General features: G+C 49.6%; 1 protein-coding gene across 1 annotated transcript; it reads right to left on the bottom strand.

The window, feature by feature from the left end:
* Nucleotides 1–1,537: 1,537 nt before the first annotated feature.
* On the bottom strand, nt 1,538–14,316 carry LOC119098374 (uncharacterized). Its single transcript, XM_037221293.1, has 8 exons — nt 14,284–14,316; nt 13,771–13,842; nt 11,640–11,736; nt 4,116–4,310; nt 3,759–3,947; nt 2,944–3,124; nt 2,142–2,269; nt 1,538–1,611 (listed from the first exon to the last, which is right to left on the bottom strand). The coding sequence occupies exons 1-8, from the start codon at nt 14,314–14,316 to the stop codon at nt 1,538–1,540; spliced, it is 969 nt and encodes a 322-aa protein (XP_037077188.1).
* Nucleotides 14,317–27,702: the final 13,386 nt, after the last annotated feature.

Here is a 27,702-nt window from a genome sequence, read left to right as displayed (position 1 = left end):
GTAAGCTGGGTCTGCCCCGTGGTGCTCGGGTGGTTATCGTACGTTTGACTATTCAAATCCTGTTCGGTCTTTTTTCATCTACTCGGCATTAACACATGCGTATCATGAATGTGTCGTAACTATTCCGGAGATGGATTAATTTCGTGAACAGTTGAACTGCAGACGAACGTGACGTCACGACGTCGACGCAAAATCAAGGTGCGGGAACGCTCGAGATGCACCTATGTGCTAAATGCAGGTTTTTATGGGGAACGTCAAATCTGCTTGCCTTAATTTACGTCTACATGTCTTCGTCCACCTGCCTTTAAGCCTGCGGAAAAATTTGGTCGCAAAAAAAGATCTCCAGCCACCTGGGCTGCTCTTTTTAAAATGAGACTGACTCTTAGCGTGTTTGTTGTTATAATTCATTGCACAAAAGGACCCAGTGAGAGCCAGCACTGCCTAGCTCAGTACACCATCAATTCGGTGCTATTCAGTGTAATTCACGTTGTATTAAACAGAAGAGCAGTTACTGTGTTCTTCAGGAGGTGCCTACGCAAGTCAGGGCCATCCGATCCCGTGGTGATGTAAATATGTGCCTGATGATGGTGTCCCTTCTCAGATGGGACACTTTGCCGACATTCTGGCACGTCTGCTAACTGAGACGAGCGGCTGGTCGCTGGTCGTACAATTTACATACTTACTTGTGTAACATATTACCGAGATAAAATGGCAAGTGACTGCTATTGTTACTTTGCCCGTACACATTCCGTGCGCAGGCGCTGGGAGGCATTATTGGTTCTCACGGAATAGGACGCACTATGCGTTGGCCGCCATGATCAGCCAGAGAACCCATTGCCGCGGTCACAGACCGACACTGCAGACGTACGGCGGCTCCGCCCAAATGTATAGGGCTAGCTAATAAAAGACCGGCTATTAACCGCTAACTAATGAGATCAAGCTTGACGGCTGGCGTCGTTGGCAGTTCAGCCAATGACAAGACAGCATGGCGTCAGCGATCCGCAGCACGGCGGCCATTGGTCAACAGCCTCGGGGAGGCCAGTTAACGCGCTGCGGGTCTCGGGTTCGTCTCGCCGCTGCTGCAGCATTGCCGTGTGTTCACTATCGCCGCGTAGTCGTGACTGCAGCATTGTCAGATGTGTGCGACGGCTGCACCAGTGGCGTCGGGCAGCCAGCGGTCGGACGGGACGCAGGTGTGCGGTGTTCGGTGATGTGCGGCCAGCGGAAGTTACGTTTTCCGTGCGCGTGCGACTAACGGGCGGCCCGTAGACCAGCACAGGAGACAGCAGACCACTGTCTGCGGACGGGTCGGTGACACGAGCGTCCGGACCAAGCACCGGCCGGCCACAGGCTCGCCCGCCAACCGGGGGCGGCCCAGTGCAGACGCTCCACCGGCGGCCAGCTGGGACGCAGTCAGACCTTGCCAACGAGCCGCCTGTCAACACATGGCTGTGGCGTGCGGGACGGTGGCGGCGCACCTGACTGGGCAGGGCCGCAGCACTGTGGCCTGTGTGATGCTCACTGTGGCAGGCTCACCTCATATTCCCTTTTCCCATTCCCTCAGACGGAGCGGGCCGGGCGGCAGCGGCAGCAGATCCTGCAGATACCGACCTGCCGGCAGAGCGTGGGTCGACATCAGCCACCGAACGCTCACGGCGGCTTGCTCACACAAACACCGGTCACCGCAGCACTGGGTCATGGTCTTCTTACCGCGGCAACCCAGGCGCCACGTGAACAAGCGACCGCCGGGGGTGCAGTGCAGCAATGGAAGGTAACACGGTCACCCAGACGGTGCAACGTTATTTGACGTCACCAACAGCGGTCCAACATCGCCGAGGGTAACAGAGGGCGGTGGGTCAAAATAGTGGGGTTAAGAATAGCCGCCTTTGGAGGCACGTCTAACGTAAGCGGTGCCAGCTCAAATGCCCCCGGCGAGGATATGGTGCGATGCATTTTCAACGTGCAATCACTGCTTAGTTAGCTGACTCGGAGCTTAGCCGTCGGACCAGACTTGGCGCGACAATTCCAGCCTCCGATAAATAGCCTGGGGCGCATAATCAACGATCCCACTGACGGAGCGACTGACGCTCAGTTCGCTCCATCCGTCGACACAGAGGGGAGCGGGTACGACATCCACCTACCGTCGACCTCGAGTGTGACGTCACGATCCGGGGACAGCTGACGCAACAGGCTGTATACCAGGGACCTGGTCCGGCGTAGGTCAGACAACCACCACAGTACCGTCAGTGACGGACAGCCGAGCACCAGCCTGCAACAGAGCACAGCACAGGTCACGCCCAGAACACCGGCACACGGCGGAACAAAGGGCACGCCACCTACGTGCTCCGTGGCGCGTCACGCGCCCCATCAACTGTTCGCCAGCGTCAGCAGACGTTAGCCTGCGAGGCTTCCGCCGCCGTAACAGCGGGTGCCGCCCCCTGCAGCCGGCTCTGACTGGACGGACGACGCGGTGGGGAGCCCGGTGTGACGTCAGACCCCGTCCCGGCCGTAACACCCCGGGCACATGGGGCTTGCACCACGTGACGGCCCTAAGAGCCGGACGTACAGTGCTGTCTCGTGGTGAGCTCAGCTGCAGAGGAGCGGACTCTACGGCCACCGGTATGGGCCGGCACAGGGTCACACCTACGAGGGGATGGCGACGAGGAGGGGACAGGACGAGCACACCGCAGGGAAGGGCACAGCCTGGTTCATTAAGGCTGCAGTTCACTGGCCGTTCAGCACTGGCCCGTCTTTGGCCAGGCTTAAACTACTGATCGAGGTCACATATCAGCTGCCTCGGCTGGGCTCGGGTGGGCAGGAAACACACCGAGAGCTAAACAACAGCAAGCAGACTCCCAGGGTGTCCAGGCCAAGTGAAACGCCGCCAGTTTGCAATACTCCTCATCTAACTGCCTTCGCCACGTCCTCCACAGGTGAGCTCACTGTGTGACACCATCTGTTGAACAAGACCGGCATCCGGACAGGTTCAGCATCCTTAAGCGGGGCCCGTGTAGCCGGTCCAGTGTGGCGTCCGCCACAGTGTCCAGCCAGGACAGGTCCAGCGCACGCAGCTGCCTGAGCCGCGGCAGGCAGTCCAGGCCAAAAGCCGTCACCCCGTCACACACTGAAACACACAAGAAGCCGGACCGATTCCAATGCATCAGCACTGTCACGTGATCACCAGATGACGTCAGAACATTAACAGCGGCTGAACCGCTGGTGCTGAAAACAACACCGCCTGTCGCAACCCCATGGCAGAGCCACGGTATGCGGGGTCGGGAGCGCGTCCTACTGATATGGAACAGCTGGTTTTAATGCGTCACTTCAGCTGCACCATCACCGTGTTGCCACTACGGCATATAAGGAAACTGCGCGATGTGGAATATGCTCACCGCGTATCTCGAGTGTGTGCAAGCCTGGCAGCAGGTCGGGCAGCCGCTGCAACGTGGCATCGGTGACTCCACGGGAGTACGCCACGTCCAGGTGTCGGAGGGAGGGGAGGCCGGCCGGCGGCAGGCAGAGCTCCAACGCCGGCTCCAGCAACCACGCCGTCAGCCGCTCCAGCTGTGGACAGCCGGCCAGCCCCGCCGCCAGGTCTGCCGCCTGCAGCCCCTTCACATATGACACGTTCAGCTGCCGCAGCCGACGACAGCGGATCAGCTGACGCAGGCAGGCCGACTGTAGATGTTGACACCAGGCCACCGAGAGGGTCTCCAATGACTCGGGGAGCAGCGACAAACACTCTCCCCGCACGGTACTCCGCGCCACGTCAAGCCGCCGCAGGGACGGCAGGCGGCGAAGCAGCACCTCCGCGCACCGCTCGGCGGACCCGCGAGGCATCGTGACGGCCTCTAGCTGGGGACACCTGGTCCACAGCCCCTCCAGAGACTGTGGGTCCGCGCCGAAGTGGAGCAAGTTCACTTCTACCAGGTGTCTTAAGAGCCGGGCTGGAACGACACAAGGGTTTCAGTTTCAGAAAGCGCTGCGTCGTGCAGCCTTTGCCCTCGCTCCCAGACTCCTTCCGATAACACCACGACTGACACATGTGCCATTAAATGATAACGCTTTAGTGGCGTCTGTCGCACTCACACTGACACAACGCGCCAAACACTTACAGACGACGTCAACGGATAACGGAGGCCGCGGTGACTCGGTGCCATATTGGGTTGTGAGCCGCCGCAGGGACGGCATGCGGCGTAACAGCCGCCACAGGCGCTCATTGTTGGCGTGCCGCATGTCGCCCTTGGTAAGGTGTAGGTGGTGGCGGCGCCCCAGGCTGTCGTCCACTGCCTGGCGCCAGCGACGCGACACTGCCGGTACCGACAGAGCACACCGTACAGCGGACCGCAGCGGCGCAGACGACGTTCATGTGCGACAAAAACATTTCCGCCGGTCAGCACACCAAACCAGTGACAACGTTTGTCGCGCAAGCGTGACAGTGAGTTGAAAACACACGTCACTGCCATTTCGCTGCGAGAGTAGGAGATCTTACGCTGGCGGCGGCTAGCGGCCAGGTCGCTGGCAGTTGGTGATGGCATTCCTGCTCGGAAGACCGGCGCGAGCAATCCGCATCAAGCAGCCCCGTAGACAAATAACATAACAATTCGAGCACTGGAGAGCTTTAAGTCTGGACCCTTGCGACGACAAAGCAGTACGTAATGCAAATGGGGCCCGAGAAAATAGTACGACAAATTATCTCAAACTGAAGCTGACACCAGTCGACCATGCCACCATTCAGCGTGATCATTACCTTGACGTTGCACGACCTGGAGGGTTAGAGGGTTATCTTCGGCATATCTTTTTTCGACTTCTTTAGAAATTATACGTTGGACTTAATTTTTCCACACTTGAACAACGTGAAAAACTTACGTCTGCATTCTAAGCAGCACTTTTACACTATTCATCACGACTTTCACAAAATGCATTCACGTTTAAAGATGACATTTACAACAGATTTCGAGTACAAGCTGAACGCTCTGCCTCTCTCCTTCCCCACCGCCTTTCTCAAACTGCCTCCTATTTCTCTGACATTTGCCAGCACAATTTTTAACAATACGCCACGCGCTTTAGTGTCGCGCTTGCTGTAGGCTTGGTCTTCTTCAAGGGCGGGGCGTGTGATGGCAAAATATCAGACACGGCCCACACTAACATTGCTTTGGGTGGTCTCGAGGGCTTGGTCTTGAAGACTTGAGGAGGGGGGGGGGGGAGAAGGGAATGTGCGGGAGGGAGAGGGGCAATTGTCTGGCAGCACTGAACAGTCGGTTCCGTGTTGATCGGGACGTGCGGGCCCATTTCCTTTGCAGGAAGAAGTCCGCGGCCCGCGATTTACATGGGTCGGGGCCCCTGAGCCAATGAAGGCCTTCCAGTGTCGGCTCGGGGCCTACAGAACCTAGAAGTGCGTCTTTTGTCGGGCAAAGGCCACTATACGGCCACGGCCAGTGTTCAAGGAGCCCACACGGCTCATAGGGTGTAAGGGCGCGAATGGAGGGCCCGGAGGGCACAAGTGCTTGTTGCAGGTCACATTAAGGACCCCGGCTCCAAGAACAAGGTCCTCAAATGTCAGTCAGTGGGCCTATTGCACCGACTGTAGACCCCTTGCGACAATGCGATCGTCGATTTTATCCAGACCACCAACGCAGAACGGTTGGATGCGTGTCAGTCTGGGCCCTAGGGACATATTTTTCAAGCAAGCAAGAGGCCCGGGCCCGAGATTGGCGCTGGTAGGAGCCGCTGAAATAATAGGGGATCCTGTGTCGGTCAGGGGCCCATAGTGTCTTCGGTGCTGACAAGGGGCCTTGAGTCATCCAGGGGAACGTTTACTGAACTTGGACAGGGACGGGACCTCGAATGTCACAGGGCCTATTGCGTTGACACTCTCGGACCAACGTGACCTTCCGTCTGGACGTTGTCCGTCGCCTGGCATTTGTCACGGGGTAAACGCAGTGAGGCCTAAGGAGACTGGAACGCCGGGCGTCCGGGTGTTTCACATGCGAGCGCGCGTATTCAAAAATATGGTACATCACGCAGGACTACTCGGTTCTCAATGACGGTTGAACAACAGCAGAGCATGCCAATAGAAGTTATCGACCTCGTTGTGATCTACAATCTACGTTCACGGGCCCTCGATATCTCTGTAGAATCCAGAAAAAATACCGACAAGGGACCTGAGCGTTAGGCACCACTCGCTGCTCTTGGTTCAGAAAGAGTCCACTGAACCATTGTAACATGAATAGCGCCCGTGGTTTATTCCATGTAGTCATTAAATCCTGTTTTTTCACTTTATTCACTTCAAAATGCTGCGAGAAGGACATCTTGCGGTGGCTTACCTATGTGTTTTGTTTGACATATGGGTGAAGGCAAAAATCAGTTATGCTTTTTAGGGGGATGACATATTATAACCAGGGACCTTATGTCGACCCTGCACTCTTTCGCCTTACCAAGATTCCGGCTGAGCCCCTAGTCGCCGTGATAGCCACGACTGTCGTGTGCTCATGACTAGATAAGAAGGTCCGGTGGACGGATCTACGGTCCATGTGCTTTGAGATAAACAACACTGGCAGTGGTGGTCACCTTGGATATGAAGGGAGAGGTTGGAGAGGTTGTGGCCGGTGGGGTGGGATTGGGTGCTAGTGACGTACAGTCCTGTTCCCCGCCTCTCATGAAGCGTCCGCTCAGGACTCTCGAATTACCAAGGTAAGCTTCTTGGGACTCGATACTGCCATCTGCGGATGCTAATTATTCTTACAAATTCATGTTGCATACTGTCTCAGGAAAGTACCAACACACGACTACAGAAAGGAGAATCAACATCACATCCATGGCACCAAGTCATGTGTCTTGCAGTTGACGAAGTAGTCGATAGCTGGCTAACCAGTCTACAAACTGCCATGACCGATAACATAGGCAGACATCGTACGTAAAGAAGAGCCAGGAGGATCTACAATGCCAACTCCAGCCGAACCATAGTTTCTCACGCAAAGCTGGTCATCGCCGCCAAAGAGGAACGCTTCCAATCTGCCCCCTTGATCTTTCGAAGATGTGGCGCAGACTCACTGAGAAGCTCACAAGGCTCATCACAATAATCGTAACCCATAAGGCTTGTGGCCAACGTTCTGCCAGGTCTTGGTAGAGCATCGATTATATGGGAGTGATATGTGAGTGGACAGGCACAACAGCTTAAAATGCCTTGCAGTTTTCATCATAATGGTCCGGGATGTCCCTATTCTCTTTGTTTTGTAGGGATATGCAGCCGTGATATTAGTGAGCCGTCGCAATTACTGCATCACATTGAGACAAGTACATCAATGCATTGTTTTAATGGTTAGTGTTTGGTTTGTTGCCAGGAGAGCTGACGTTGACCGTTTGCCAAAGCGGACGGGGAGGAGCGCAGTTGGCCACAGCAATACAATAAGGCATTTATAAAAATAAAGCGGGATCAGCCAGTTGACGAACAAAACTTCAGGTAGAAATTAGACTATTGGGTCATCAGCCCCTCTCCTAGTCACTTAGAAAGTTTGATGCCCCTGGGAGTTCAAGATAAGTGAGGCTGTAGGTGAAATCAGGTCATGTGATCAGAACTTAGCGTGAGTGGAATAGTCTGCAATGCACGTGCGAGACCATCATACCAACCATGGGTTTAACCCCTGACAGGTGGGCAGGGGTGGGATAGAGACAGCACTCAGTTATACGGCCCTAGCACTCAGGGGCGGATCCGGAGGGGGGCCACGGGGCCACCCCCCCCCCCCTTGGGCCCCGAAGGGGCCAATTGGCTCCGATGGGGCCCCACAGCCGGCCGAAAAGGTGCAGTTTTTGAAATACAGAGCGCAAAAAAAACTGGGTATCTCTGGGCTTTCAGGCGACCAAGAACTATTGTGAGCAAAAGTGCAGGGCCTATGAAAAGTTGCAAAAAATCTTTCAATGACCGGAAAAGTTGTTAACTGGAAGTTTTAAGCCTTATTACATTGTCTAGAGGCCCCATGCTGTTTGCGGGGGCTTACACGCCCACTTGCAGGATCATTCCGATCGTTAAGGAGCGTTCCACGTTGCCCTTCATCTCTTTGCATTTTCTTAGGGGGACCTGTGCTGTTGTTGGGGCCCTTCCTGTTAGCGTGCCTGGGCAGTCTTGTCAATCATGGGCCCTAACACGGATTCTTTTCATTCGCCAGAAAGGCCCTTAGGTACTTCTTTTCTGAACTGGGGGGGGGGGGCTACGCTCTTGTGGAGTCTATTTGATAGCCTGCTCGGGCACATTTGATCGTTCGGGGGCCCTCTACATTGGGCCTTGGACACGTGCTATTTGAATGGGGCCCTACGCACTTGTCGGGGGTTCCTGTTCGCCTCCTCGGCCATACTGGATTGCTCGGGGGGCCCTGCACATTGTTTCTTGGTGTTTGAATTTAGGGCCCTCTGCTCCTATCGGGGTCATCTGATAACCTGTTCGTGTATGCTCCATCTTTCGGGAGCCCTCCGCACCGGGTTTTTGGGTACTTCTTATTTGAATGGAGGATCTCACACTCCTGTCGGAACCCCTTCTTATAACATCCTCAGGCCCATTCGATAAGGGGAGACCCCTGCATCGGGTCTTGTGTCCTCCCTTTTTCAATGGAGGGCCCTGCGCTCTTTTCGAGGGCCCTATCTGTCAACCTGCTCTGGCGCAGCTGATTATTCTGGGCCCTCTACATCGTGTCGTGAGTACTTCATATTTGATGTTAACCTGCTCTGACGCACTGGATCGTTCGGGGGTCCTCTGCATTAGATCTTGAATACTTACTATTGGAATGGAGGGCCGCACGCTCTTTTTGGGAATCTATCTGTTTACCTCTTCTGGCGCACTCGATCATTCAGGAGCCGTCTACATTGGGCCTTGGCTACTTCCTGTTTGAATGGAGGGCCCTACGCTCTTGACAGGGGCCCGATATGTTAACCTGCTTGGGCGCGCTCCATCGTTCAGAGCCCCACTTTTTGCGTCGTGAGTATTTCTTATTTATATAGATGGCCCCATGTTCTTGGCGGGTCAGAACTAGTCAGCTGCTCGGGCCGGCGGCGGATGCAGAGGGTCGGGGGAGGAGGCACGGGACCATGATCCATGGACCATGCCGAAGGTGACATAAAGGCTCCGAAGGAGCCCATAACCGGCTGGGCGGACGCAGTTTTCTTATAACAAAAATACAACAAAATTGGATGTCTTTAGGCCTACAGGTGACCAAGAACCATTGTTAGCAAAACTGAAGAGTTCATAAGCAAGCAAAGTGTATTCTTCGCTGATTGAGAAAGTTTTTCTTTGGATAAATTGAGGGTCTAATTACGCTATCTAGAGGCATCACGCTGCTGGTTGTTTGACCCTATATGTCCACTTGCCGGGTCAATATGATCGTTAAGGAGCTTTCCACGCTGACCTTGACCCTTTTGCATTTTCTCATTGGGCCCAATGTGCTGCTGGGACGCTATCTGATCCTGAGCCTGAGTCTGAGCACTGTTAATCGGTCAGGTTCTCCTCCACGGATTCTTCCCATTCGCCCGGAAGGCTCCATACACTTTTTCCAGGGGCGCCATATGCCAGCGCACACTCCCAGGGCGCTTCATATAAGTCTCAGATTATTTCTACTTGCTTGGAGGACCTTGCGCTGTTGCTGGGGCTCTTATAACGTAAGGCACGGAAACACTCGATGCTCAGGGGCCCTCTACTTTGATCAGGGCTCTCTCCCTTTGCTCTCATTTGCAGAAGACTCTTCATTCCATTAATTACCAATTACATTCCAATACTTCATTCAGGAGTATTAATTTATGGTCTGGATAACTCCCATTTGCTGAAAGGGTCCTGTGCTATGGCCGGGGCCCTATATGCCAACCTGCCGAATCACTACCGATCGTTTAGGGGCCCACCACGTTGGTCTGGGGTTCTTTTTGCTTGCTTCGAGGACCCTATATTTGTTGACGGGAGCTATTTTGTTGGCCTCCTGCGGCACCCATGATCGCCCATGTTTCGTCCCTACTGGCCTTGGTGCCTTCGTCTGAGAGCAGCAGTCGAATATGCACCGATAAATTTTTACGCGCTATTGCCGAACATAGTTTTACCTACCACAGACGTTGTATGTGTTATTTCCATTGGCTATAAAGTGCGTGCCACTAATTTTACTAGTGCATCACGTTCTCGAAATATTTTGAACGCTAGGACATGTTGTACTCCTTTACAACAAAGGAAATATTCTGCATTAGTCATCAGTCACCAGCTGATAACATCGCACAACCGGCTGGTCGTAAATACTTAAGCTAGGGACTAAGTCCATTCTTGGTGTTGATGGTTGTTAGCCAACACAAGTTTGTTTTGCCTGCTGCTACGAAACACTTAGCCTCAAAATCACAGCACTAAAATGGCCTGTAGGAAATGAATGAGCTTTATGTGTATTAATGCGCAGCACGCCTAGATTTTTAAAGCTGTGCACGGTAAGATGGGTTTCCGTATTTGTTAGCTAACTGAATAAGTAAACACACACACACACACACACACACACACACACACACACACACACACACACACACACACACACACACACACACACACACACACACACACACACACACACACACACACACACACACACACACACACACACACACACACACACACACACATATATATATATATATATATATATATATATATATATATATATATATATATATTACATGCGACATAAGACTTGCCTTAAAACGAAACGACCAAAATGCAAAGATGTTTTTTGGATGGGGCCCCCAAACTCCAGGGGGCCCCACGATGTTGCGTGCCCCCCCCCCCCTTGACGAAATCCTGGATCCACCTCCGCTAGCACCAGCAGAGGGGCCCGCCGCTTCGAAACGCTCATAAATGTCGACATCTACCGCTATCACCGCTGATGGCCTTTGAGACCACCAGATGTCGCTACCAATGCAATACGTACCTGACTCGGAGCCACTGGGGGGGCTGAGGGATCCTTTGCCTGACAGATCGAAACGATCGCGTGAAAAGGTCAGTTTTAGATTTTCCAGCGGTCAAATGCTGATGTCTGTGCGTACTGGACATGACGATGTTGCTTGATCTCAGTACTTATCCTTTTAGGTTCACTTTGGCATGTGTCCGTGCGGTGTTTTATGCATGGCTTGAAAGGGATGTTTCACATTTGAAGATATTGAGATAAGCATCAGATACAACGGGAAAAGCTCACTTGTAGCTATCGGTAAGCGTTCAAGCTTCAAAAACCACCCTACGCAACAAAATTTTAAAGTTGGTAAAAATGCGTCCATTACGTCATTATTTGATGGCGCAATGGAATGGTCTTGTGACGACAGCAATGCCTGGCAGCATCTACCAGCCAGATGCTTAAAAGGCATGAACACAAATTTCTAAGTAAATAATACAATACCATGAACACATGAAAGCACTTTAAGGTGATAGTAATTCCATCACAGTCTTTGACAACCTGACACCAGGTTTGAACATTGTGTGCTCAAGTGCATTCAAGCAAATTGCATACAGATATCAAGGCTGAATTTTTCTTAACTAAGCTATTTTAGTAACACACAGATCACAACTGTACTAGAATGTGTGCGGAGGAAGTTTAGGTGTCAACGCCACACAGTAACCCGTCGCATCTGCTCCCTACCTCCGCGGATCCCCAGCAACTGTGCGGGCGTGAGGTGTTGTAGGATGAGGTCCTGCGTTTTCGCCGGCAGCTGTTCAAAGCTGGTGCACGGTGTTGCCTGGAAACGTTTCATGCAGTCAACTCGAGATGCCCACACAAATTCAGTCATTCGAATCATCACCACGGTCCAGTTGATGCAACACATATACGACGAGGGCAATTTCTTTACCTAAGCATTGTGCTTGACACATTTTCAGCAGGATCATTGCCGGCTGTGACCCACGCCACCCTCAACGCATGGTGTTGGTTCTCACTCTGACTTTGAGCAGCTCAGTGGAAGCTTGAGTCGACTAGGATTCGATTCAAGAAGGTACGGCTCAAGTACAGAATTGACTCCGATGGCTGGATTCCGATGTAACGTATAGCGAATAACCAGCTCTTGAAAGCATGGTATTCATAACATGCTAAACAGGGTACGTGTTCCAACAAAAACACGGCTATCTATGCTTGCGGCTCATCTAGTGTGAATTTAAAGGGAGTGTTCCACATTTGTATGGGGTTTTGAACTGAAATAGCCAATTTGCAGAGCACTTGGTGAAGTTCATAACCCTGACTATGTTAAGACCTAAAGCCATCTAATTTCAGAGCTACACACACGCGAAGATGTGCAGAGTATTTCAACGTCATGGAGGCATGCTTGACGCCGTGAGAACATCGTTCAGATCCTGGCACCCCACAGGCCAGGCGGCGTTCAAGGCAAAGAAGAATTTTATCACCCAGCCGTTCACATCTGGCGTCCGTGAGTGCGGTTTCCAAATAACTCAAAAATCAAGGGGCTCTTCGACAATGCTTAGTAAGCAGTGCAAGCTTTAGTCACGAAACGAGTTTTGTGCCACATCATATAAGAAGTCCGACACAGCTTTTCCACTTAGTAGTTAGCACAGAGAATGGGACTTGTAATCGAGTAACTTAAGAGTAACGCTATAATCGAGTGTTTGGATACAAGTAAACAAATAACGCCATCACTGAGTGTGTGAATGCAAGCAAACATCTTAAATCCGCGACTAAGTAAACAAGAACATCAGGACAGGGGGCCAAGACAAGAACACGTGACAATATTTGGCTCAGCAAACACTTCCAGCCCGTGCTGCTATTTCTCGACGAGTAAGTACTACAAGTAAGTGAAATTTTCGCACGGCTAGTTTGGCATTATCTAAACGTTACACAAACGCCCCATTGCACAATCAAACAATGACGCACCACCGAACATATTTACTGAAATGGAACTTGTGTTGTCTACAGCAGTCTTTTTCGCTCAAAAGTACACCAATAGTTATAAGTGAGTAATTTCATCATATGTGACGCTTGCTTCAACATCTTCAACTGTGGAACATTCTCGCTCAGCTGCCTAACCATGTAGACATCTCTGTGCTAACATTATTATGCAAACTGAACAACCAGCTCGCTAACTTGACGTAGATCTGAAACTGCGGTTCGTTGACCCAAATCCAGTCCGAGTTTCAGTGAAACTACAAAGGTAAAACGATTTCCCTCCACTCAACGGAAAGATGGCCGACGCGGCAATCGATCCCGGGTCCACGTATCATGAAGTCCAGGTGTGCGCAACATCATGCAAATTTAATGTAATGGTAGCAAAATGTCGGCTACATAGCGATTTCGTCGCAGCCTACTTGGATACTTTCGTCTTCTTCCTGGCTCCTCACGTGCTAAAAGTCAGTCCCCGCACAATTTGTGTCATGTTCCTGGGACGTCCCATTTCTCCCATACAATGACGCAAACCTGTCAGTATTCAAATGGCTTTTCAACATCACTGGCAGGCGATTTGATGCTTTCACCTCACGTGTCATGATTTGCGGTCAATTCAATAGTTTGCCCGTGCATACGACAGCCACACTTTATTCAAGGTCACACCGCCTGTGCAAGAGTTTGCTTGCTTATTGATAGCCATGACCATAACCATGATAACCATCAAACCATTTACTTGCTTGTTGATAACCGTTCATAACCATAGCCATTGCTTATCGATAACCGACCCAAAGTATCATTGTTCCTTACTGACCTCACCGGAATGCTGACCTGGTGTCAGTTTGATCCGAGTCTCTTTACAATAGAGGCCGTCGGAGACACCTACCTGCATCATGGCCTGCGCCACCAGGAACTTCCACCGCTTCGTAAGGCCCAAAGATCGCTTCCGCTCGATGCGCTGCTCGTCAGTCAGCCTGTAGTGACGTCACAACATACCATGTGACGTAATGATGTCGGGTGGTGAGACAAAGCACTACGACGATGTTCAGATGCAGAGTGACCAATCATGATTCACAATAGCACACCATCATAGCGCACATGCCCCGTCAGCAAAATGCTTAAGCTTGATGCATGCATCTTATACTAGCAGTTGTCTAAAATGGACCAGTTTCATTGACAGGAAAAGCAAATATCCAGAAGTTGTGTGCATCAAAGAGATGCATCATATGTCGCAGCAACGAGCGAGAATCTATCGTGTTGTATATTCTTTGCACATTACATTGCGTTCGTTTGAAATTTAAAATGCAGTACGCGCAGCTGTTAAACATAGAGCAAAACGCAGATTTAGACTTTTGGTATTCGAATGCACCTCTGGAGCTCAACAAATATCACGTCTTACGCCGAATATGTCGTCGGCAATTGACCACTGCATATCGACCACGCTTTATGCTGCAACCCAAATGCATTTAACGAGGCAAAGCTGGTTGAAGACCACATGGCTGGAGTCAGGCTTGCAAACAGTCCCTTTGATGGTTGAAGTCGAGAACAATTTCTTGCCTGGTGAACGTGCCGAAAGGAACATTGCTATCTCGCCACTGTCATGCCATCACATGGCTGGTCTGGTTGATTCGGGCTGTATGCAAGGAACGCCATAGCACTTACGCTTTGCACTCATTCAGGTCATTCGATACGCACTGACTTCAGATCGGCTCCAGATCAGTTCAGTTACAAGTGCTGTTACATGATACGTATCACATCGGCGGTGACGACTGGCCGGTTGCCCACCACTTCCCAAAATTCCCGCTAAACTGGAAAGCATTGAGCTACATTGAAGTGATGTCAAGTACCCTCCTCACTAAGCATATGGGCGTGGCATCCCCGATGAAGCGTGTGATGGCTGACCGGTCAGCCGACTTAAGTAGCTCTGCCACCTGTACCGTGACAGCGGGGGTAATTTAGAGTTTCCTTTTCCTTAGTATTAAGTCCATACTAGTACGCCTTTCCCCTTCGTGTTCGCATTATTTCACTTCTTGTTTACATTTCCAGCACCGACTGATGATAGCAATGGCTACCACTGATATCCACGTTTCGTTCCAGACCTGTTTCATATAACCCACCGCTTTCTTGGACCGCACGTCGCTCATTCACAGTGAAGTTACACGAGCATCTGCATTCCCAAGTGAGACCCACTTTTGAACTTCTGCTCGTGCACCACCCTCTGCAACAAACGGCTTATTTCGGCCCGACCGATGCCGTCTTGATCTCGAAACAGCCATTGCTCATGGAAACCTACCGTGATACCACATCCACTCGTACCCGCGCGACTGCCCATTGCCCGATGGCTGACCGTCCCGAGCACGCCCCTGAATTTCGTTGACAGCGCCAAGCCGGGCGGAGACACGCATGCGCCGGTGATGTCACGCATAAATGCTCAGATGTCACTTACGCAGATGCCAGATGCCAACTCGCCACTACGGGTGCGTGCAAGACCACGCGACATTCCGTTGAAACTGGTACGATAATTTGCTCAGGAATTGATAGACTGCTGGCTTGATATCGCAGATCTTTCACGGCGGTTGATCTCGGTGACAATGTGTAAAATGTTTTGAAGCCTGTCAGCGCTCATGTGCTTGATTCAGGTTTTTTGGCGGCGATCGCTCATCACACTAACCAGACCGCATCAAGTGCACTGACATGCAAAGCTGGTCGAGCCCAGACCATACGGCGCTTGACCTTCTGGTGTTTATCACCACGACGCAAAACTACAACACCTAAAACTCTAACTTGTCTCATGGCCTCACACGTCAGAAATAAAGCAAGAAGGTCAAATCAGCACGACCAGGCAATTAACATTATAATGCAGGCATAAATCACCATACAGGCTTGAAGCTCTCAAGCAAGTGGGCCTCACACATGTTAACCCACAATCTATCGGCCGTAGCGTCTTCCGTAAGCATAAAACTGCTTCCAGGAAGTGCTCGAGAACTGGCGATACGGTCGCTCACATCAACTAGGACGTTACCACGGCTACCATTTCGCTGCGTAGCAACCGACCTTGCAGCAGTGGCCTCGGCTTGATCCACCGCGTCCCTGCTTTCAGCCGCCCGGCGCAGAGCTCTTTCGAGCTCAGCTCGGAGTGACTGCACCTCACTCTCAAGCTCCTGCCTGGCGATACTGGCTGCGTGGCTGGTGGCCTGCATCGCAGATAGCTCGCCCTTGCTACTGGCCAGGTCCAGCTCCGCCTGGGGGCAACCGTGACGTCACACATCTCCGAGAGCGTGTCCTTATACTGAAGGGGATCGGCTCCATCTGGTGACAGCACTGACTTTACACTCCTCGGGTGAGGTGTTCTTGTTCTTACTACTGGCGAGGCCCACCTTAAACTGGACACAGTAGTGACGTCACATATATAACGGTCAGCGCGCCTTTATTGCCGGTCAAGTCCAATTTCACATGGGAAGTAATGACGTCATCAATGGCATATCATCATATGTCATAACGATTATTTTTCCCGCCTTCTGGTCTGGTACAGATCCGCATAGAATGGGTGCTATCAATTTTCTGGGATTGGGAAGGGGGCGGGGTACAAATCACGATTGGATGAGCTTAAATTGAAGTCGAGAAAACCATCTGACCTGAATGTTTCATTCTGAAACCACAAGTTTAAAAAACGTGCATGCCACGAGGAAAATGGAGGTTACAAAATAATAATTTGTGAAAATCAATAAGACATTTCTTCGCAGCGAATGCACATGCTTTCTAAACACAGCAGTGACGTCACATTTATCAGTCGGGGTGTCTTTATTAAAAGCCAAGTCCATCTTCATCCAGGGATGGCAGTGACGTCACAAGTCTCATTTAGCGTGTCCAGATCACCGGCCAGATCCAGCTTCGCCAGGGAACAGAAGTGAAGCCAAACAACATCGGGACTCGCGAATGTCAGTGAAGGCCTCTTGCATTAATCGGGGATCCGGAAAGGATTAAGGGCCAGTGGTATCGGTCAGGGCGGACAGCGCCTACCAGGGCATCCTTTGTCGGTAAGCGATCCCGATCCAGCCGGGGGCACATTTACAGAACAGGAAGTGGAACGAAACTGCGAATATCAGAAGACCTCTTGCGTTGGTCGGGGCGTCTGGCAACGAAAAGCGATACGTGACACGCAAATCAAACGGGTCAATAAGTGAAAACGGAATGACCCAAATGCCGAACGGGGCCCTTCGTCCTGTTTCAGTCGCGAACCCGATAGTCGAACTGGGGTCCCTGTGCAATTAGTGAATTTATTCATGCCAAACAGTGAACAGGTTGTGGGCGCGAAATGTCCTCAGAGGTCGGCGCGCCGTGAAACCCCATCGTCATCATCCTCCCCATCATCGTCAATGAACCGACTACTAAGTTTCACTAACGCTATTCATGCGTCTAGGTCGTCACGCTGCTGAGAATCGTACTCGCTGGGAAGATAAATTTTAAGATTTGGGAGACAATTTGGGTTTTTGGAAAGCAGCTATAGCCTTCATTTTTCTAAGGGGAAGGGCACATGTCAGATGTACCCCTAACTCTTGAGAAGTTTGTCCTGCACAATCGCCCAGTAGCTTTCGTTAGTAGAAGTAGCTTGCCTCATAGAAGTCTCACCAGTGTGGCCCCGCCCTCGCGCTCCGTGCCCAAAGTTGGTCGACATTCGTTAGGCCGTTTTTACGGAGGTTTATGAAACTAGGCCCAGATCAAGCAACTGAACTGAAAAACCATTACACAAATGACAGCTAGCACACTTACACCGGTGAGCCTTTCTGAGCTTCCACAACATTATACTGGAATTCCACAGCAGTGAACTATTTTCTCTGCGTACCAAAACACGTCCTCATTTAACTTCTTGCTTGCCTGCAGAGCAGTTGGTTCAGCCCACTAACAACTGATGTTTTCAAGCACCTAGGTTTATCTTCTGGCGACGTCGCGCAGATTTATCGGTCAATATTCACTGATCTCCTGTGAACTCACTCTGACCCGCGGCCTCGTGCCTACCTGGTGCCGGCTGCTTTCGGCCCGCTCCAGCAGAGCTCTGCTCTCCTCTAGCTGGACGCCAAGAGCGTCCCTGGCTCGCTCTGAGGCGTCCAACTGCGCCTGGAGCTCGGTCTTCACCCGGACCTCCTCCTCCAGGCGCGCCGCTGTTTCGCCGATCTCGGCCTGGTAGCGCTGGACCGCCTCCTGTTTTCCGGCAATCTGAGGATTGAGAGGGTAAGCAAAGAAGCCCAATGTAAGTCAACAAGATAAAATTATTTCGTTGCGGCTCAGCGCGTGCCATCGTTTCAAATTGGCTTCAACTGCCGCGGTTATACGACTTCTGGCCGTTCTAGCTAAAGATGGTTGTCGTCAATAGAGCCAAAGTTGAGCTTCCGAAAGTTATAGTTAACAGCAGAGAACGGCAGCATAACGGCAGACCAGCATATTGCCTCCAACGGCATGTCGTGATGGCTGATAATAACTTCCCGACACACAGCTATAGCAGGTCACAGTTAGCAAAATCAGGACAGGTGTTCGCATGTGTCAGACAATATTTGCTTTGCCAGAGACACGGGAGAACATGGGCAGCGGAAGCCTTCACCAGATCCAGAGGCTTTTGAACACCAGACAACATGAGTCTGTGGGTCGGCAAGTCTACCTCGTTCTTGCCGGACAGGACCATGTTCTCGCGGCGGATGGAGTCGAGCTGCTGCTGTGACTCCTCATATGCAGCCTTCACCCGGAGTAACTCAGTACTGTAGTTGGCACACGCCTTCCTCGAGGCGTCCAGCTCGGCTGACAGGCCCTCCATCCCCATCTCGCCCTCATCACATGTCTGCAATGCAATAGATAAATATCATTTGCTGCGTTTGCAGAGGAGCAGCCCGAAGTTATCATCCAATTTGTGTTGACAGGATGCTTTAAGGCTTTCCTACTTGCATATACCGTCCACTTCTCCACAAATTTCAGCAAGTCCTTCGACTCGTGTATGAAATTAAACGTTAAGACTTGCTGAAGATTTGGTCCGAACACCCTCGAAAAGTTTCATTCAAAGCATACCACTGTGAATGCCACTACAATGCCAATGCAATGAACGGCCACATTAGCTTCTTTCCAGCGTGAAATAACAGCAACCTTGTGGGTCACATTTTGGCGATGCTCGGCGATGTTGATCACGAAGAGTTAATGTTGAATGTCTTAGGTAGATTCAGTCTGTGCGAGGGGAATGTACCACCGATGGAACCCCGCATTTCACAGCGTTCCGAAAAAAACTCGTCGCCAATTTTTGTCCCACCTATGGTTGGCCTGGTACGTAATCCACCGATTGAAAGGTTGTTTCTGAGAACTCCTAATCCTCGAGATGGTACAAAGTGCTGAGCAGCCAGTCACCATGAGATGTTCATCGCAAGGGCAAAGTGGTGCGTTGAAAATGAGCCACCATGGCGAAGTTGGACATATTTTTCACTGGCGTGAAGTGGGCCATCCATGCCCAGGTCCCAGGACGGATACATGAAACAATAATGACGCAGCCATACCCGCATCCTCAGCGGCTCAGGTCAATACCAGCCAAGGTTTCCCCACCATTCTCAGCATCGTGGATAATCGTACTCTAAATACAAGGCGGTTTTGGAAACATAACCTGGCACGGTTTTGTATGACCCTTGTACCACCAAAAGCATAACGGCTATTGCAGTTAATGGCGCTGGAAGGTGCGTTTCATATAATTTTTAGGACTCAACCTAAAACAATCGTCGCCTGGCATGCCAACGAGGGCGTTGTCAGCAATGGGAACGCTTAGCGTAAAGCCTCTTCATGCCTTGGGATTGCACTTTACACGCAAATCCCGAGCCCATAGAACTAATCACATGTTGCGAAACGCCGATCCATTGGTTCTCAGCTAGTAGAGCCTTCAAACTGAGTTCAACGGTTTGATTCGGTTTCAGCTTACAGCTGTAAAAGTACAGCATATGATGAGCAGTATAACAAACATTAAAAGTCCGTGGCGACTGCTCAGTTGGTTTGAGCGCCTACGGTTTGACTCACCGACCCATGGTGGGGTGGGGTCGGGTCGCTTTACACGTTTGCTATTTGTCACTGACTTGGATTGCCTTTGGCTTGTGAAAGCAGCCGCGCACGAGGCCACAGGATGGAACGTGCGCAGTGTAGTGGCACGTTGAACTTTGCCACCAAATTTTGCCGTTGACCCTAAATTTCTCCATCGGATGGTGAGATCATGGTTACACGCGCTGCTGAGCGTAGGTTCTGATCCCAGAATTACGTTCATTGAGGAGGTTCGGACATAAATAAATGAAAAATAGTATTTTCTTTCACCGACAACGGCAGCACTGATGGTGCGACCACGTGCTGTGTCAACATGGTTAGCTTACCCAGTTGGTGCTCTCCGAGTCTGGCCAAGTTGTGATCTCGGATGAATGGTCACTGATCGTCACTTGGTCATCTGAGTTCGACGTCTCCATAGTGCGGCAAATGGCAACGGCGCTGCTGAAACTTAGATTCTTCTCAGACAGCAGTCTTCTTTGCATTTGATCATCTGCTATTCCAAAGATGAGCTGTTCCAGCAACCTGTCCCCGAGGGTATCTCCAAAACAGCAGTCGCCAGCATTTTGGCGGAGACAGCAGCGTAGTCAGCGACTTGTTGGCCAGCACGACGGACACACGAGCCGAACTTGCGCCGGTTGATGGTGACTGAAAGGGTAGAATCCTCCTGACCTTGCATAACCAGAAGCAACTCTGCAAGATGTACGTCCATCGGCTTCTGAGGTGCAATCAGACTGCGAAGAACAGTGTATGCCTTTCTGCCACATGCCGTTAGGAATGCGACTTTTTTCTTCCTCTCGTCAGTGATGCCACTGTACTCGAAGAACAGTTCTAGGCGCTCCTCCCACTCTGCCCACGAGCTCGAGTCAGGGTCGAACGGCTCGATGTGTTGATCCAGCGGCGTCATATCTGATGAGGCAGCCATGGTAAGGGTTCTGAAACGAAGGATGTCATGTTCATTGCGGACAAAATACAAAACACGGTGCATATGTGCATAGGGTCATGACAGAAGAATGAAGGGTGAGAGGCAGATGTGGTAACAGACACCTCAGTTTAAGTTCCTTTGTCAAGCGGATTTAGTCAGCGGTAAGCATCAATGGCGTGGGAACGCTTCAGAAAGTGGGGGTTTGGACAGGGTCAGAGCATACTTGAGGAATATTTCCTGGGAGGTAAGCCAGGCGACCGGAGGGAGGATGACTAGCGGACAAAAAACTTCAAGTCAAGAACTAAGAGGACAAACAGTCAACTATGATAAAGTGGAGTGCAAAAAGTCGAAAACATACAAGTCAAATTGAAAATGCCACAGGGGTGAAAGACAAAAAGGTAAAAGACTAGGTGAACAATAGAGAAAAAGGCAACTTGCTGCCTTTTGGTCCCCCACTTATACGTAAAAAGGTAGAAGGACGGGTTTTACAAATACAATTAAACGTAAAAGAGTTTTGTCTAAAGCTTGGAGTTTTTTCTTGTTTAGTTTTCTTTTGTGAGTTTTTGTCCCGACGCTGCTATAAGAAGGGTTTTCTCCAAATGCAGACACAGCGGCCGCACTACACATGCTGCAAACGGAAACACTTGGGCTTGGATCTCAGAATGGTGCCTGACCGACTGTAGCATGCCACCTTGTTTTTGTGAAAAGATCAGTTAAGGTTCAATTTAGACGTGGGTAGGAAACAGCCATATCGCATTTCTAGTTCATTAACTAATCAGGTTAAATTGATAGGATAGGTAAGGTAGCATTAATCAGTTTAGTGGGACGCACGCCAGACATATATGAATCGGCACACCAACGACCTCATCCCTATTCAGGAAACACCTGCGTGCATGAGCAACGCATGCAGGGCCCTTTAAAAACACACGCACACACACACACGCACGCACGCACGCACACACACAGACACGCACACACACAGACACACACACACACACACACACACACACACACACACACACACACACACACAACACACACACACACACACACACACACACACACACACACACACACACACACACACACACACACACACACACACACACACACACACACACACACACACACACACACACACACACACACACACACACACACACACACACACACACACACACACACACACACACACACACCTCCACTATCGGTATATACCATTACCATCTGCTCACCTATACCATCGACAAATAAGATCAACCAGTTTTAACAAATATTTCTCCGCTTCAACATCGTTTCCCTTGGGCAGGTGAAATCCCACGAGCAGTTAGGCATTTTGTGTAATTGAAAGGTGACAGCCTCCACAGTTACCACAATACGGCCAGGTCAAAGGCAGGTGATAATTTGTTTAAACTCGAATTAACAGCCTATGGCGCGTCAAAGTTTCCGTGTGCCTGGGCTTCGCCGACTGGTTTCAAGAGACCGGTTCTTGTCGAAGCATTTTGGGTAAAAACAAAGTCGGAAGCTTGAAATACTACCTGGCAAAGGCAAGGTGACCAAAACGTCTTGGCCTTAAAGCCATATAACTGGAGTTCTGCCTGTGAAAACCAGTCAGAGATTGAAGGCACTCCTTTCGGATTTTCCTGGTCCGAGCTCTGCTCCCGTCCACCGTCGGCGGGCACTGCCTGGACTGGCTGCCCCGAATAACCGACTGCTGACTAATCGCGTGACTGCTTTACTGCAAGCTTATGGACGAGCATCGCTGATTATTGGTGTGTACAGCAGATGGCGTGCCCGCTACAGTTCCTATTTGCGAAATTATTCCTTACACCACACCCAGTAAAAATTAATCTTTCGGGAAACTGCCTGTCTAAGGCATGAATTTGTCCATGGGGCATTTATTTGCCCCTCCTTCAGCGCAGTCGACTTGATATGCTTTGTATACAGGACGAAAGAAGAAACTCGTCTGAAACAGGTTTCGTGCCTAGATCTGTCGCAGGCATGGAGCGTAGGCCGGTACTTACGGAAATTTGTTGTTACATGTAATGTCGGCTTGTGATGCAGGTTCCGCAAAATACCATTATAAAGTCAAAAATTATATATATATATATATATATATATATATATATGTATATATGTATATATGTATATATATATATATATATGATACTGTAATCGTAAGCCTTCATCGAAATGGCTACCAGGATGCGGGCACGTTCTATAATCACAATTATTACATCATTTGCCTGACGAATATATAATGTCCCATTCGGGGAGCTAGCGACGGCCGGGTGGGCGGACGGGAGGTCCCTCTCTCAACGAAAGAGTGTGCCCTTTGACGATATTTAAAGGGAATGCTCCTTCTTTATATGGGGTTTTGAACTGAAATAGCCATCTTGAAGTCCTCGACGCAATTCACGGCCATGTCCTTTTTAATACCCAACATCCTGAGTTCCTGAATTACTCGCCCGCAAAAGTGTGAAAAGGTTTATTGGGAGACTATTTGAAAGTCGCCATGGCATTGATGTCGTCATAGAAACGTCATGCGGTCGCCGTTATATTACAGGCTGTTTGCTGCCTATGGTCAAAACAACACGGCCGCTTATACATCCGTAGATGCGATAATGCGGCACGTATGATACAATGCGCGGGAGGTGATTGGCAGTTGATAAAATTTCGCTCCTGAATGTGCGCCGCGGACGTAAGCGTGAGCATTTTCGGGTTGTGCGGCACTCGTCGTGATTTTTTTCATTTTCCTTATTTCTAGGGATAGGTCAATGTTATAAAAAAACGCCATTGTCTGCAAAAAATTACGGCGCCGAAAATACCGTACTCCCCGAATGTTATAAAAAAGAAGATGCGACAGAAAATCTGTCTTTTTTCTCCTGCTGGTGCTTTTTTTTCCTCTACTGGCGTATTTCTTACAGACGGCTTGGTTGACGCATTGTACACCGGAGAAAAGAACCTTACACGGGTTTATGGGTTAGCATGACATTGTAAAATTAGGAAAACATTACAGCTATCTTAGGTATATATTTTTCAATTATTTAACACGTGTTGTGCGGCAAAGGTCAACCTTGAACACAAAAACTGTGTCCTACCAGCACCATCTATTGGGCTGCATTACCATGAAACCCCGTCGAGACTTTGTTTTGAAGGGACCTCACAGTAAAATGCGGTGTTATAACCGAAAACCTGTGCGGAAATTGTGGGAAATCTTGCACTTTGACAGTCCCGCGAGCTGCGCAGGTGTGGGAGCACAATTATTTGATAACGAAATGTGAATCAGAGGCTTGAAATGGGTGTGATCACTGGGGGTACGTGCCAGTGGCTTGTATTGATCTTGATATGATGGGAATGTTTGGGTTTGTACTTCTGACAGTTCTTTTGGTATTCTTTAAGTCTTCTGACTCCCATTAGAATGCAATATACCGTTACCTGCCTCCATTTTTATGTTTGCGTTTGAACATGACAACGTAGTGATGGGGGCAAACTGAAAGAAACATTAGCACCTTTGGTGCAGGGGCGTACAAACGCAATTTACTACTTCATTATGATCTTACCAACATTTTGAACCTATTGAGGTATTACAGCATGTAATTGATCCATTGCATGTCATTATACTAGCAATTCATTTTGGCAGTAGGGGTGATCTGCACGGCTCATCAATGCACATGCTTGGTAAAAGCTCCCATGATAAGGCTTTGCAAAATTGTCTTTCCCTTAAGAATCTTGAAACTATAGTGTTGTATTATTATGGATGCACATACTAATGTCTCGACAAATTTTGTATGCAGGCAAGTATTGCTTGTGAGTTATCAATTTCATAGTCACTGCAACTTCTGCAAGATGCTGGGTGCTGAGAAAGATGGAAAAGTATTGCTGTTGGTTTCTTGGATAGCACATAATAATATCTTTAACATCAGCCTTGTGTGCACTGGCAGCTTCATCACTTCCCTGCGTTTTGCCCATCTAACCATAACTACATGCACTTGTCTTGCCTCCAGCCTTGTTCAAGATTAGCAGACTTGCAATGCCAGTTCAATACATGGAATTTTAACTTTTTATTTTCGAGCGAAGTAGCCTGATGGCTGCAGCATGGTGCATGGCTGTGGAAGCGGAAGTCGTGTTTGCATATTTATCATCTAAGTTTTGTGGATTCTTAAAACAGGCTGAGCAGGTGATATCACATATTGGTTGTGCGCTCTGCTGAAAGTGATTTGTAAATTGTATCATGTGTATTTGGTATGTCATGTCAAATACGAAGTTAATCCAGTAATGCGCACCTGACCCATCTTTGCATAATGGAAGTTATTATGGAAGCAGCAGGGGTTGCAGCACAAAAATATATCAGTGTTCATTATGCCATGCCACAGTACAGCACTGAAGTAGTGCCACAATGGCACTGTTGACCCGTGCCATTACACAATGTACCACACTGGTTGACTACTCTATGTCAAACCTATGAGATAGCAGCTTATTATTTATAAATGACTGGTAACAACTGATTTAACAACGCCAAATTACTAACACCGGTGAGAATGCCCCGTGCTCTTTACCTTGCGGCCGACAATGCTTTGCGGAGGGAAAAGCGTCAACACGTCTGTAATGAGGACCGGCTAATCAGCTGACGAAACGCCGCTGCCATGCCGGGTAAATCTTCCCAACGACAAGTTTGGTGCTCCTCATGACGTTACTGGTAGAAATGTGAAAGTCTGGCTTACTTTACTTATCACGGCATCACAAGGACTCGCGAGCTCTTTATGATGACAACATTAAAATCCAAGCAGGTGCTCGTAACAACAGGTGTCCTGTATCCTGCTGACGATGTCACTGAGACGAATGACTGAATCATCAGTTGAAAACCTCCAGTGGGAAACGTTTTTCGGCTGTGTTATCCGGCATTCCGGGAGACTGCTACGGTGTACTTGCATCTACCTACGTACTCGTCGCTTACATTCCTATGGTGACGCCATTTGAAAAATAAATGAAGTAAAAAATGAGCTACGTTTTACCTGCTGCTCATGACGTCACGTACACGAGTCATGGTCTTCGTTTCGCATCACTAGGGAACCTCATAATGGCGAAAAAGCACTTTTCCCAGCAGGCTTCCTTAAGAAACTACTGCAATGAGCTCCAAGTGATTCATGAACAAACCGCACTCAGGCATGTCCACACTGAGTGGCCAAACGGGCCGGAGAAAGGCATGAACTAACTCAACGTTTTCGGCTACTGGCATTATCTGTCTCTAACAAACATTCCAAAATAGTGTCCATCGGTGCAACCGCTGGCGGACACCATTTTCACACGATTTAATCGGCAATAGTTTCTCCTAGACTTGAAACGCAGGTTCCGTGAGTGTCATGGCGCCCCCACCATTAACCACTTTTCCACTCCACTCCACTCTCTTCCACTCCACTCTTCCCATCCATTGCCCTAAAACTAATGCTCTAAATTCTCAAAGAGTCGACCACAACACGACTATGAGCACCCTCACTTTCTGAGACGCCCCTCCGTCTATGTTTCGGGTGCCAACGCCAGATCTTGTATTACATTTGCAGCCCAACTCTTCAATTTACCTCCCGGTAGTCCGCTATGAACTCTCCAATTTCAATGTGTAATATTGCTTTGCTGCGCTTGGAAACGACTGCAAGGTGTTTAAAATCATTCCTGAACAAAATGCCTTTTAAGTGAGTCCGCTTCGGGGCAATTATATGGTCGTTGATGGGCAAAACCGTACTTTTATCTTTCGGTCGTCCGCCTTATCCACCCATTTCAAGCGTGCCAATATAGTTCCAATAGATGCAACCATTAGCAGCACCATTATAAGAATATGCAGATATTTTCTCTCATATCGTAGAGAAAATGATCTTAGCATTCCTGAGCAAAATGTCATTCGAATAGGCCAATCCCGAATTACCAATAGAGTCGTTCATAGGCATAAGCGGACTCTACATTTAGGCCGCCAGCATCATCTCATCATTTCAAACATGTCAGTACATTTTCCATCGGTGCTATCATCAGCGGATACCTTTTTAAAAGTGTTTATAAGCAATCAAGATGTGCAATCCTCGGCAGATTACTGCTGCACACCACCACGGACTATGTGGCACATACACACAGCGTACATCGAGGCCGACACAGTAACCTAATCGCCTGCGAGCATGAACAATTGTTATTTTGCAGCTATAGACATATATCTCCCATCAAGCATGTTTATCTGACCAATGAAGGGCAATGGCTGCACATGGTGAAGCAGAGGAATTGAGATATCCTATGAAATGTGCCTATGGCTCCTATGCCGAGGAAGGTTCCAGTGCAATGGCATCCCCACTTTCTGAGAATGTAGAACATTCAAGTTATGGAATTTGATGGGAAGAATCGTCAACAATATGACTGGGGCGCCCTCCCTTTCTGAAACGTTCTTGGATGCGTACCGCTTGGTAGTTGGATGTGTACCGCTTTTCTGCGTGTCATATATGACCGTTGGACTGGATTTTTCAGGTAAACATACCTTTCATGGTATATACATTTCGCCGTATGTACACCGTGTTTCACGTTCGAAGGCGTGTGGGTATTGCGTAGGCCTTAACGCACGCTCTGGCTATGTGCTCTAGAGGCCATGGTACTGCCCGTGAAAAGCTAACCGGGGCTAGAATATTTCAGACGCCGTTTAAACAGCTTTAAAATGATTTCCACCAGTCGTTGCACCGGTGGAAACCATATTTACACTTTTGAAATGGACAAACTATATTGGCGGCCGAAACGTAAGGAGTTCGCTTTACGCCTGCCATTGGCCCTATTGGTAACTCCGAGTGGACACACCCGAATGACATTTTG

Source organism: Pollicipes pollicipes, unplaced genomic scaffold (genome assembly GCF_011947565.3).
Source record: "Pollicipes pollicipes isolate AB1234 unplaced genomic scaffold, Ppol_2.1 Scaffold_4740;HRSCAF=5597_pilon_pilon_pilon, whole genome shotgun sequence".
In the NCBI taxonomy this organism is placed as follows: Eukaryota; Metazoa; Arthropoda; class Thecostraca; order Pollicipedomorpha; family Pollicipedidae; genus Pollicipes; species Pollicipes pollicipes.
The sequence above is the reverse complement of the archived record's forward strand: the minus strand, read 5'-3'. Positions and strand labels throughout refer to the sequence as shown.